Source organism: Pipistrellus kuhlii, unplaced genomic scaffold, assembly GCF_014108245.1.
Source record: "Pipistrellus kuhlii isolate mPipKuh1 unplaced genomic scaffold, mPipKuh1.p scaffold_m20_p_41, whole genome shotgun sequence".
In the NCBI taxonomy this organism is placed as follows: domain Eukaryota; kingdom Metazoa; phylum Chordata; class Mammalia; order Chiroptera; family Vespertilionidae; genus Pipistrellus; species Pipistrellus kuhlii.
In genome coordinates, this window is record NW_023425542.1 from 1,067,777 (window position 1) to 1,081,243 (window position 13,467).

The following is a 13,467-nucleotide window of genomic DNA, read 5'->3' on the forward strand; positions in this document are numbered from 1 at the left end:
CCTCTGCAGCAGGCCGTCCCTGCCTGCCCCGCGTTCTTCCCACGGCAGAGTGCCGTCGGCCTGGCCGCGCCCCGCAGCACGCACCGTGGGCGCCGACAGGCGTGCTTACGGACGGTGCCCCATCAGCACCGCAGGGCCAGGGCCCAGCATCCGTCTTCCACAGGGACTCGGCGGTGACCGCCAGGCCAGGCTCTCCCAAAGGCCTGCTCCGTGGCTCTACGTCTCCTACCCCGGAGGGTGCAGTGCTGGGCGTGGAGGGCTAAAGGCCATGTCCCAGCCGTGGCTCCCAAGGGCAGCGAGGGCAGCAAAGGCCCACGGAGCCCCTGCCGGCCGTCTGCTCCTCCCGCCCTGAAGGGCCTCCTCTCCTGCCTCCCACCGCCCTCACTGCTGTCTGCCCAGTGTCTGTCGCCCACTCCCATCCTCAGCATCCTCCCCGAGCACCCAGGTGGGGTTGGGAATGGATGAGAGGGGGCACTATGGTGCCCTCTCCTCCAGTCCTTGTGGGCAGTGAGGGCATCTTTTCTGTCCACAGCCCTAGGAGAGGCCCAGCCCCAAGCCTGGCACAGAGCAGGCACCAGGGAGTGGGGACACCGATGGGCCAAAACATGGAAACCAAGGAAGGTCAGCGTCCTGCACAGCCATCCGGCCTTGGGGACAGGACAGGCAGCAGGAGGCTGCAGACGGACCACAGAGCCGCCAGGGCAGGGCGGGGGGGGGGGGGGGGGAGGGAGCGCGGGGTGGACGGGGTGGACGGGGCGGACTCAGCGGGCCCAGAGACTGTCAGGTGCTCAAACGTTCCACTCACCTCATGAGAGTTGGTGCCGTGAGCCACTCTGGTTTTGCAAACTGTGGGTGGAGGGTGGGGGAGAGAGAAGCAGAGGAGTCAGCAAGGTCATCTATTCATCCATCCATCCATCCATCCATCCACAAACCCCAGCCCAGCAGCTATGGGGGAAACTATGGCCATCTATCCATCCATCCATCCATCCATCCATCCGTCCGCCCACAAACCCCAGCCCAGCAGCTATGGAGGAAACTCAAAACTCCACAGCCCTGGGAGAGGCAGGTGGGACAGGGCCACACGCTGACTCCACAGCGGCCAGCACCGCACTCGGGGGATCTGGACCCGGTTCCACAGAGTGTGGGGGAGCGGGACCCCAGGCCATGCCCCCCCCACACACACACACAGTGTAAGCCAGGGGCCCGCCCGCTGCCCAGCGGGCCGGGTACGCACTGAACGGGAAGGTCAGGCCGTTCTCCTCCAGCAGCCGCATGGTGTCGTCCCCGCACAGGCCCGTGAGCTCCATGAAGGGCGGCGAGCAGATCCTGTCGTCTGCGGGAGAGGGAGGCCGTCAGCAGCCCCGGGGGCAGAGGCACCTCCCTGGGCCACCTCCACGCCCCGCTCCCCCGCTCCCCCGCTCTGACGCCCCAAACTCCAGTCATGTGTGAACACACACACACACACACACACACACACACACACCAGCATACTTTAAAGTTACCCCTCCTGACACCATTTCTGTAATTATAAAGCCAACACGTAACTACAATCTGAAGACCAAAGAGGAGTAAAAACCACACTCCTTCCCACACCTCCTCAGCCTTAACCTGGGCGCGAGGACGCTAACGCTCACACAGCCCGGACGTTCGCCCCACACACGCGGTATCGGCTTCCCATGACAGCAGAGCACGGCCGTGCACGGAGCTCCCAGCGCCGTCTCCCTGGGAGCCGGGTCACTGACAGCCAGGCAGCAGGTCACAGGGCGTGCGCGGCCACAGCCTTCCTGCCGGCGCGGCCAGCCTGCCCTCTCACCACCCAACCAACGTGGAAGCCAAAGCAGCTCCCGACCCCTCCGGTCAGCCTGCCTGTTTGTCTTGCTTCCTCACTCCCCTTAGAATCCCCTCCCCTCTCCACCCCCCAGCCCTGCCCCCTGCCCCCTGCCCAGGCCTCCTCCTCACCTGGGCACCTGGGCTCGCCTCGCCCTGGGGAAGCCAGTCCTGAGCTTGGGCAGAGGCTGAAAGGAGCCCACGGCCCCGGCCTGCCCCCTCCCTGGACTCCGGACGGCAGACTGTGCTGCGGGAGCCGCATTCTGGCTACTCGCATCAGAGCCATCCTGAGTGTCCATGAATCACAACGGAAACGACTGCTGCTCCTGTTTTGGTCCCAACCACCGTTCACAGCCAAAGAACGTGCTGGGGCTCGGCTAACCCTGAGGGGCTCACGGGCGACGCACATCCTGGGTTACTGACGGGTCGAACGGACAGCGAGGCGGCACTGGCGAGAGACACAACGCGCGAAACGGGGCGGGCGCGTGGGGCAGTGCGACGCTGAGCAGACACAGAGGATGAGGCACACCCCGGGGTGTGGGGCTGAGCAGACACAGAGGATGAGGCACGGGCCTGCATGGGGGCAGGCACACCCCGGGGTGTGGGGCTGAGCAGACACAGAGGATGAGGCACGGGCCTGCATGGGGGCAGGCACACCCGGGGCGTGGGGCTGAGCAGACACAGGATGAGGGAGCGGGCCTGTACGTGGGGGCAGGCTCAAACCCGTGGAGGGACAGCCCACGCACAGGCTGCTGACGGACATGCTGCTGTCGGACGCACAGCCGGGACCAGCCCGCGATGAGGACGGTCACGCAGTCAGACGAGGCTCCGAGGGCGCCTGGCTGAGGGGGAGGCGGTGAAGGAACCGGTGAAGCCAGCACCTTGGGGGCAGGAGACACGCCAGCCCGGCCCACGGGACGAACGGTGGCGGCTCAGCCCTGGGAAACTGACGGCCGCCAGCGGCTCCCGGCCCCAAATAGAGGCAGGAGGACGGCGGCACAGGGAGCTGGAGCTATTTCTGGTTTCCCCGAAAGGCTGCTGGTGCCTATTTATCTGCGTCTTTATTTCTGGACGGGAGCGGGAAAGAGGCTTTTTTTGGTGAGATGGTGGGCTGTGTTCCGTTCAGAGCTGAGCTTCAGCCCCTGGGAAACTGAAACACGTCCGTCTTCCCTCTCCGCCACCAGTGATGGCGACGCCGGAGGCCCTGGCGATGGGCACGGGCCCAGGGGGGAAGAGGACAGTTCAAGGTCACACACAAGCTGCTGGCAGGCCAGCGAGAGGCCCAGGAGAGTCGCACACCGCTGCCCTGTGCACGCCATCAGTGGCCACCCTCACCTGCCTGCTGTGGGCCTGGCCAGAAGCCACGGTCGAGGACAAACAGGTGGATCCCGAGGACAGTGGGCGGGGGAGGGCAGATGGCGCCGGAACGTTAGCTCTGAAGCCCGACTCTGAACCTGGGCTCGCTCCGCATGAGCCGTGCGCTTCGGAAATGACCGGACTCTGCGGGGCCCTGCTCTCCCGTCTGCCACCAGGAGCCATGCCTCCCTCGTGCCTGACCGGCACCCAGCAGGGCGGGCACTGTTTCTGGTACCATGCTGGGCATGGCCAGCTGGGTCACCCACAGGAGATCCTGAGTCCCCGGCCTGTGTTCAGCATCCCGGGGGGTGTCGCTACCAACTCCCCCTCACTGGCCTCCTCCACGCCCAGCACGGGGCCAGCACGGTGCCAGCGGGGCAGGCTCTGCCTGTCGCTGTGAAGGGAGCCTCCGTGGGGCACCCCACCCACATGCCAGACCCAGCCTGCCGCACGCCCTCACGCTCCCCCGAGGCCTGCCCGCCCAGGGCCCCCGCCATCCCCCCCGCCCGCCTTTCACTTCTCCGGAGACCGTCCCCGCACAAGCGTCCGTGTCTGCTCTGCCAGGACCGCGGTGAGTGTCCCCTTTTATCGCTGCATCACTGCTTTCCCATGACTCTGCATGTTCTGTCCCCCGGCTGGCGGCGTGGCCTCCGCTCACACGTGCACATTGTGCCAGTGTCCTCCCCCAGACAGGGCTCCGGTGCGCCTCTCCGGACACAGGGCCTGAGTGGGGACAGGGCGTTTCCACAGACCAGCCCCCGGGCGTGGGCTCCGGAGGCCGTGGGCGCCGACATTTCCGTGGCTCCTGCCACGCGGTGCCGTGCTGTTTCCCAAAAGGACCGCGTGCTTAGCCGGCGGCACCAGCAACGAAGGGCCTTGGCCACGTGTCCCCGGCCTGGTCCCGCCTGCAGGAACCAGGGCCGCGGCTGTGAGGGAGGATGAATGGCCCATCCGGCACAGAAGGTCACTCTGCCCACGGGCCCCAGCAGAGCGAGCGAGGCAGGAAGACTCTGAGGCTGCCCGGGGTGTGGGGGGCGGGGGCAGGGCACGTGTGTGACGCCGGGAGCTGAAGCCCTGCACGTGGGCTCGGGACCGGCTGTGAATTCCGGCAGCTCCAGGCCATCCGGGTGGCTGTGCAGGTAGAACAGGGGTCCCAACAGGCCATCCTGTCCACCCGCTGGATTGCGGTGAGAATCAGAGTCTGCAAAATGCCAGGTGAAGAAGCCAGCCCCTCCCTGGGGTGTGGGCAAGGGCCTGGTGCTGCCATCTGCTCACGCTCTTCTTGCAATGGGAGGGGAGGGGAGGGGCGGCTCTGGGTCCAGGGGCCACCTCGAGCCTGGCAGAGGCAAGGGGCCCTTACCACCCCAGCTCCCAGCAAGGGAGAACAGGGACAAGGGCCGGGCAGAGCATTCGGCTCAGACGGGACTCTCAACCCCAGGAGAGCGGGGATGGGAGGTGGCGGCAGCCCCAGCCTGGCACTAGGGTGTGCGGCTCAGACTTCTGACTGCGTCCAGGGAGGGCTCCGCGGAGGAGGCGACATCACAGAGGGCCCTGCTGGAGGGGGTTCAATCCATTCAAACCCTCCGCCTGCCCGGGGCTGCCCACACGTGGCGCCCTCCTTCCGGGCAGCAGGGGCCAGTTCACGGTGAAGCCCCACAGGGGAGGGACTGAGCTAACACCGGGCTCCCACCTCCTGGCCCAGGGCACCCAGCCTCTCAGAGCCGGGCGGGGCTGCTCCCTGTCCCCAAGGCCCGTGTTGTATGGCAGGAAGCAGCCTCTGCAGGAGGGCGCGGAGGCCATTGTGTCACTGAGCGGGTGGGACAGCAGGACCAGGCTCTCACTCCCCCTCGGAGGTGGGGGAAGATAGGCGCCCTGACTCCCAGGCCTGAGCCGGCGCCCATGCTGGTCACTCAGGGCCTGGGGGCCCGCCTCTGAGCACCCCTGCCCGCACACCCAGGAGCCCCTCCCGCTGGGCTCGCCCCTCACCCCAGTGACCAATGGCGGCCCCCTCACACAGACTGGGCCCCCGGAAGTCCTGCAGGGACCTGGGCGGCTGAGGTGTGAACCCCAGCCCCACCTCCTAGCAGCTGGCAGCCCTGGCCAAGGCGCTCCCCTGCCCCGCTTCCTTGCTGGAAAAGGAGGACAACAGTAGCTACTTCATGGGGCTGCCCCCTCCCACATGGAAAATGCACCTTTAAATTATGAAGTATTAATAGTTCCTAAGCACAGCTTCACCCGGGGTCTGGGCAGCTCTGGGGCAGGGGCAGGGGCAGAGGCAGGGGCAGGGGCAGGGGCAGGGGCAGGGGCAGGGGCAGGCACTGTGACCCAGCACTGGGGCTTCTCCCAGCTGCCACCAAACGTTGCTCAGCTTAAGCAAACAATTCCCTTTTTGGCACCCTCACCCCCACCAGCTTCTCCCCCAAAAGCCACCAGATTCCCGGCATCGTGTGTGTGTGTGTGTGTGTGTGTGTGTGTGTGTGTGTGTGTGTCCCGCAACAAACCCAAGTGACACTCGGCGGCCGGATCCTGGGCCCCCACACACACCTCCGGGGCTCCCCTCCTCCATGACAACAACCCACTCATCCCAGCATCCTAAAGCTCCCGCAAGTTCCTGAGAACGCTGTCTTCTAATGCCCGCCTCCTGCCGTGGCCTGACCCGGCCTCTCCTACCAGCAGGCTCGTGTGTTCTAGTACAAACGTCTTTCTCACACGCCACTCACTACCCTGTCTGATGGCTCAGCTCTTATAGCTATTAAATGTCCACATTTTGGTTCGGAGTCAGCAACCAGACAGTACATTCCTTGGGGTCAATACTGGGCCTTACCCCTGGCCCAGCACTGCTCAAAGGAGGCGGGCGGCAGCAAGAACCCTCTCTCGGACAAGCGTGCATGTGTGGGATGAAGTGAGAGAGAAATAAACGTGGGCTGCAAGCACTAGCAACCAAAGGAGGGGGGAGGGCTAACCAGCAAGGGAAAGAAGGGGGGGCTGCAACTCCCCAACCGGCCACTGTGTGGCGCTGTTGGCCTGGCACAGCCCTGGTAACTGTGGTCACAGACTTGAATGGACAAAAGCCTGAAAGCCTGGCCCATCAACCTGCAGGCTCCAGGGATCCTGTCGGATTGTTCAAAGTCACCTTCCAGCTGCTGTTACACTGGGAGGGGCAGGAGCCACATGCTCTTGAATTCTAAACAGGAAAAGACATTCCGTGTATTCCGGGCGAACCAAGTTCCAGCCTGACAGCAGCTTTGAAAACAACCCCAATGGCTTTTGGCTCACAACGATGGCAGCCACCCAGTAATTCAGAATAATCAAGTGCAGCTGGGAAGGCAGCCACAGGCCGCGGCCGGGAGAGGCGGCCAGGAAGGACCTGTATGACAGGCCCATGGAGGAGAGGAAATGCAGTCGGGCCTGAGACCGCGGAGGGCATCCCCCGTCCTCACCACAGTGACCTGCTCCCACTGTCCGGTGTCATGTCCCACCCACGGGCCTGGCCAGGAAGGGCCCCAGCACCCCATCCCAGCACCCCACCCTCTCCTGGGACACCTCACTGCCCAGGACTCGATCCCTGCCCCCCTCCCAACCCCCACCCGCTTCCTCCAGAAAAGTTGGAATATCTGCTCTTAGTATCGATTCCCCCAGTTACACGTAGAAATTGTCCCTTGCTCCGTCCCCACGTCCCCTAATACCCACCTCCACATTCTGCCTTCCCTTTACAGCAGGAGACTCATCTCCCCGCAGCCCAGGGGCCCTGCAGGCCCGGTGCTGAATTGGGGGGGGGGGGGGGGAGGAGGAGGGGCGGAATCTTTGGGCTTTAAAAGGTGAAAACAACTGCCGAAGCCGGTTTGGCTCAGTGGATAGAGCGTCGGCCTGCAGACTCAAGGGTCTGATTTTAGTCAAGGGCATGTACCTTGGTTGCAGGCACATCCCCAGTAGGGGGTTTGCAGGAGGCAGCTGATGGATGTTTCTCTCTCATCAATGTTTCTAGCTCTCTACCCTTCTACGTTCCTCTCTGTAAAAAATCAATAAAATATATATTTTTTAAAAAGGTGAAAACAATTGGATGACAGGTCTGGTATGTACCCTTCATGCCCACTCGAAGCCCCAGATGAGAAACACGTGAAAAGTTCCAGCCCTGGCAGCCAGCCTGCCCTGGGGGGCCTGGCTCATGGAGCCAGGGCTGTGGGTCAGGCCAGAAGCAGAGTCCCCCTCCTCCCCGCTCCCCGCTCCCCGCTCCTCGCCCCTCGTAGCTGTGGGCATGCGCCGTGGCGGACTAAGTGCCTGGGTTCTGAGCCTCGGCCCGCTGCCTCACCTGCCTGCTTGCCTCCCTGCGCCCCGAGCCCAGCTCTGTAACATGGGATAACAGCTCAGCCACCACCCAGCTCGCCGTGCGTCCCTGCGCGAATGAGCACTGAGCAAGGCTGTCTGCTGTTACAGCTGGGTCTGCTCCCCGTTCACTGGGTCCAACCAGCATCCAGGATGTGGAGCCTGCAACGGGGCCGGCGCTCTCAGGAGCTGGGATTGTCTCGCGTCAGGTGCCCCCGTGGGTAAGGAGAGAAGGTCCTGCCTGGCGTGGCAGCACTGAGGCGCTCAGCAGAGACCAGCCAGGTGGTCCGTGGGGACCCGGGCTCTGAAAGGCAGCGTCGGGGAAGCTGGGTTTACAGCTGGGGCTGGGGCTGCTCATCCAGGGAGGAATCTGAGGCCTAGGAAGTTACGTTCTTCTTCAAGGTCAAAAGCAGGACGTGGCAGAGCGGGCGTCCCGGGCAGACAGCCCGCTCCACAGCCATGCCCCCCCCCCATGCCCTTCATCACTCCCCCCCCCATCCCCCGGGCCTGGAAGGGGTTAGGGACAGTTCTGTTCCCGACTCAGAGCCCAGGAGACAAGGCCATCGAGTTGGCTGTGTCCCTGGCACTGGTGGCCAGAGCCTTTGGGCTGCGGGGTCTGTGTGACCTTGCGGTGTGGCCTTGCGGTGCCTTCACCTCTTGGTACCTTAGTTTCCTGACCTGTAAAATGGGCAGAAGAGCAGTCCTGCCAGGAAGGATCAAATGAGTTAACGTACAAAACACAACAGGAACCGGCACAGAGCAGGTACCAGCTGGCAAGTTCCAGTTCCCTCCATCACCATCGTCGCTGGTGTCATTACCGGAGGGTCCACTCTTTCTAAAAGTCCAGGACCCCCTCAGAGAGCCTGGCTGCTCTGCACGAAGATGGAGCAGAGTGCTTTTTCCTGCCAGAGACAACGCTTTCCATCAAGCTGTGGAGGGAGAGCGAGCCTGCTTGTCCGTCCATCTGCCGGGGCCTTCTCTCACTCACTGGCAGGGGGCATGACTCTGAGGAGCGCTCTGTGTTCAGAACACAACGCTGGATCCGGGCGGCTGGGCCCCAGCAGGGCCAAAGAACCGCAGCTGGCAATGAGGGGGGAGCAAAAACGACAGGACCAGCCGGCCTGACAGTGAATGCCCCGGGTCTGAGCTCTGAGGCGCAGGGTGAGAACTCCTCAGCAGTCTCCTCCAGAAGCTCGAGGGGTAGGGGAGAGGGGGGGCTGGGAGAGGGGCCTCCAGACACCCAATGTGGCAGTGGGGCCGTGAGAGGGTGAGAGGCCTGGCCCAGCCCTGCGCCTAGCACTGCAGGGCTCTGCCAGAGGGTACCATTCCGTTCCTACTGCTAATTCTCTCTTTCCTGCCTGGCCTTGGCCTCTAGAACCCGCCCCTCACACCTCACTGCTGAGCCGGATCCTTGCTGCTGAAGCCTGGAATCGGGCCGGGCTGGAGGCTCGGCCTTTCTCGGTGCCCACGGAGGCATCCGCTCACCGGAGCCCACAGCACTGCCTGCTGTGCCAGCTGGCTGTGCACACCATGGAGGGGCGTGCACTGTGTCTCCTCCTCCTGTCCTCACCCTGGGCCCACCCTAAACACAATGCCTGTCACCAATGCCCGACAATGCCACCCTCCATTCTCTCTGGGCTGTCCCCTCGACTGCTGCCCGCTGCCCCCCCACCCCACCAGGCCCTCAGCATCTCTCTCCCAGCTCCGCAGCAGCCTCCAGCCTCCCACCCCCGGCTACGTCCAAACTGCACCGGAGGCCCCCGGGCCGCTGGCCCCTCCAGCAGCACAGACAGTCCGTTTCTCCCGACCACCCTGCTCCTCTCTGGAATGGCAGCCTTCTTCTCCTGCCAGGCCCAGTGTCAGACCCACGCCAAGCATCCCTCCTCAGCAGCTTGTTGCCACAGATGGCCAGGGTCCCACCTTCCCTGGCCCAGTCCATCCCCCACCTGCCACAGGTCAGCCCCTCATGAGTCTGCCTCTCCTGTATGGGATTCGTGAAAACACTCTTTCTGTTTGCACATGTATCGAACACCTACTATGTCCCAGGCCCTGCTCTGGGGATTCAAGGTCCCCAAAGACACACCGCCTGTCCTTGAGGCCTTCGGTTGGGTAGGAAGAGAGAAGTGAGAGCACATAACACACAGTGGACTTCTGCTGTGACTGAGGGCAGCAGGGGTCTGCAGGAACAGAGAGGGCAGGCACTGAGACCCACACAGGGAAGGAAGGATGCTGCAAGGAGGGCTACCTGGAGGAGGTTGCCTGAGCCAAATCTCAAAGCTAGAGAAGATGGTGAGGGTGTTCCAGAAGAGGACACCAAGGACAAAGGTCAAAGGCCAAAGGGGGCTCCTGAGGAGTCTAGCATGGCTGCAGCGCGGGGAGTGAGGGCCGGTGTGGCAAGCGATGCCACGGGGAGGGGGTGGGCAGGGGCCACATGCACTGGCCACTGAGACAGAGAGGCTTCGTGTCAATTAAATTCAACTTAACTCAGACGTGTGCAAGGAAAACTCTCCCGTGTGCTCAGGGTGCCGGGCAGAACCCTAAAGGCCCCCGGACCCTGTTTCTGGCTGTGCACACCGGTCATCGCCGCCTGGCATTTCCCGGTCAGACATCGGTCAGACATCGCCCTGGCCAGGGGCTGAGCAGGGCTGACGCGCCAGGGACCGGTTCCATCTCGGGGGACAGGGCTGCGGCAGAGCAGACACGGCCCAGGTGGAGGCGGGAGACGCCTGCGCCCGCCCCGGCTGCTGGAAACGGGATTAACCCGCGGCAGCTGCTCCGGTGATTTACGGCCCCTTCCGGGCCCAGCAGACACTGGCTGGCCCCACTCAGCCCGGCTCCCACACGCAGCAGCCTCCCCCTGCCCCCCAGGCATTTTAAAAATGGCATTTGAAGTGCTCGCTCTGGCAGCGCATATTTTAAAAGCAGAGCAGAGAACGTGAGCCCGGCCCCAGCGCAGAGAGGAAGCTTCCGTCATCGCAACGGCCCGTATTCTGAAACAGCGAGACACTGGCCTTAATCCAAAAGGGGCTCTGCCCAATCAATGAGAAAAGCACCAAGAACCCAACAAAAAATGGGCGAACGACACGAAGAGGTCCATGCGGAGAGGCTGAGAACGGACCCGTGCAGAGTGCCCCGTGTGGCCACAGTGAAGCGATGCGAGCTGGGCTGGGCGGCCCTCCCTGGCGGGCGGGCGGGCGGGCGCGATGAGGAGTCAAGTTTGTTCCAACTCTCTGAAGAGCCATCGGGCAGACCTGCCAACCTGGGAAATGTTTATGATGACCTCTGATGGAAAAATTCCACTTCTAGGGACTAATTCTACAAGTATGCAGAGATCTATGTTTACTGCAGTTTATTTTCTTAAAGACCCAGATGGAGCGGAGTGGCCTCACAGGCCCGATATAGCCGAGTGAGTTATGACGTGCTCACCCACAGGCTGAACTATGCGGCCGGCAAGCAGGGCAGGGCAGACCTGACCTCCATCATCTTTACGGGCTGCCGCGGGAAGGAGCCAAGAGATCTATTACGTGAGAAAAAAACAAGTCTTATGAGAACATGTGTAACGGGACACTGTTCCTATCCTTTATTTAAAGCACAAGTAGTATTTATTTGTGCAGGAGAAGCGTCTAGAAAGCTGGAGTCCACGCGGTTAGAATGTATCTGGGAGGCGGGGCTGGGGCTGAAGAGGTCCGAGTTCCAGGGAACAGGCCCCGGCCGGCCGCTGACGGGGACTCCGGGCCGGACCTGTGCCTGTGGGCGCCGGGCACCGTGTGTGCTGGGTGAGCTGGGCCCTCCCGGAGCCCTGCAGCGAGCTGGGCTCTAGTCCACTCATTCTAAGACGTGTTTTTTTTCACTGCCCATCACTGAAGTGGAAATGTTTCATTATTGATGCGTGTCACAAGGTAGCCAGCAGCTTTCCCCAGGGCAGGGCTGGGTTCAGACCCATACGCCTCCTGGGCTGGGCCCACAGCCGGTGCTCCATCTGCCCTGGTGTGTGTGTGTGGGGGGGGGGGGGGGGGTGTTACCGTAGGGCCCTGCACCTTCACCTGAATGGGGGTCTCTGCCTGGGTGGCTGCTGGCAGAGACATTTTCCCTCTGGGAGAGGAACCAGGAATCAAGTGCCCAACCAAGGCCCCGCCTCCCCATCAGCTTAGGGGGCCCATGCCACTCCCATGACCATCTGCTCCAGGAGCCTGGCCCAGCCTGCTGCCCTGTCCTCCCTCACACCAGACGCCTGATGGGGGCAGTGCTTTTCAGCTGTGCCAGGCATCCTAGGGGCCAACTCCTCAGAAGCCCACGTGAGGTGTGAAGCATTTTCCTAGCAGCTGATCCAAAACTCGGCATACCCCCATCCTGTCTGTCCTCCTCGACTCCAGCCCCCCCACCCCCACCCCACACCACGAGGACTGGGAGCCCCATCTAGCAGCATCTAACTGGGAGCCGCACTGCGCAGGGACAGGGACCGGACCTTCCCGCTCCTCCCCCGGCGCGGCTGACCACCCTGCAGACACGCAAACAGCTCAGATGGCCGTCGCTGCCCGGCCACACGAGGGGGCTGTGAGCCAGGCCTGTACGCACCACAGCCCTGCTCTCTCCCACTCTGCATGTGCGGCCGCTCCCAACAACCAGGCAGGATTTCTGTCCCTCTGAGCACAGGCAGAGCTGCCTGGACACCAGGGCCTTCTCTGGTCAGTGCCATTGCCTGACACCAGAGGGCGCCCGGGAGCCGTGCGAGCTGCCAATGAGGAAGGCTCGGGAGGCTCCGGGGTCACTGGCCCACTGCATCTACTATATCCAAGGCCTCGGTCACCCCCGGCTCTCCCCCACCAGGCTCCTGGAGGAAGCAGCACCCACGAGGACTGGGAGTCCCACTCAGGAACACTGGCCAAGAGCACAGCCAGAGGTGTGGGTTCGAACCCCAGCTCTGCCCCTGAGGAGCTCTGTGGCCTCAGCCAACATAAGCTCAATGCACCCAGTGTCCTCCCCACTATGGGGTGACAGCTCAAAGGTCAGGGTGATAATTCAGTTAGCCGACCCATGTAAGGTGATTCTCACCGTGCCTGCCTGTGCGCTCACCACACAGGCTCCGAGGAAAGCTGACCTGCACAGCCACACAACGCAGAGGACATGGGGGCCCGAGCTCAGGCCTCGACGCCAAGCCCCCTCCCCACCTGCACCGCTCCCACCCAGAGCCCCTGGCAGCTCGCCACGGGTGGGCAGGACAGCCAGCCCCCACCTCCGAGTGAGAGGCCCCTCAACTCCACACACACACACATACACACCCACACAAACACATACACTCACACACACACACACACACACACACACGCACTCACACACACATACACACTCACACACACACGCACTCACACACACATACACACACACGCACTCACACACACATACACACGCGCGCGCGCGCGTGGACACACATACACACCCACAAACACATACACACCCACACAAACACACACTACACACACACTCACACACACACATACACACACACGCACTCACACACACACACGCACTCACACACACACGCACAAACACCCACACACCCACAAACACATAGACACACACACACACTCGTGCACACACACACACACACTCGCACACGCACACACTCTCACACACACACTCGCACCCAGGGCAGACACTGGGAATGACTGCTCCGCTGTGGGGAATGTTGTTCTCCTCACTCGGTGCCTGGATTACTCCGTGTCAATCCCGCCCTGATTAAATTCCCGTAAAGCCGCGGGCAGCGCCGCTCCGGCTGCCAGTGCACAGCCCTCGCCGAGAGGCGCGGCCAGCGGCCATCTGCCACCCCCGGGGCACACGCCGGGAGGGAGGCTCGGGGAAAGACCAGGAGAGTGCCCCTCGCCTGCAGCTCCACCAGCTTGCAAGAGCCTCCGGAACCCTTTGCCCCGTGGTCCGAGGCCGGTCCCAGCGGCTGCCCCGGGT

The 13,467-nt window shown here is 63.1% G+C and overlaps 1 protein-coding gene across 2 annotated transcripts in view; it reads right to left on the reverse strand.

Moving 5' to 3' along the window:
* The window catches only part of ITPK1 (inositol-tetrakisphosphate 1-kinase), a 120,409-nt gene that overhangs the window by 11,438 nt on the left and 95,504 nt on the right, over nucleotides 1-13,467 (reverse strand). For both annotated transcript variants that reach the window (XM_036411611.2, XM_036411612.2), the window contains exons 5-6: nucleotides 1,235-1,333; nucleotides 806-846 (exon numbers count right to left, since the gene is read on the reverse strand). In XM_036411611.2, coding sequence (XP_036267504.1) covers nucleotides 806-846; nucleotides 1,235-1,333 — 140 coding nt within the window. The remainder of the gene's footprint in view (nucleotides 1-805; nucleotides 847-1,234; nucleotides 1,334-13,467) is intronic.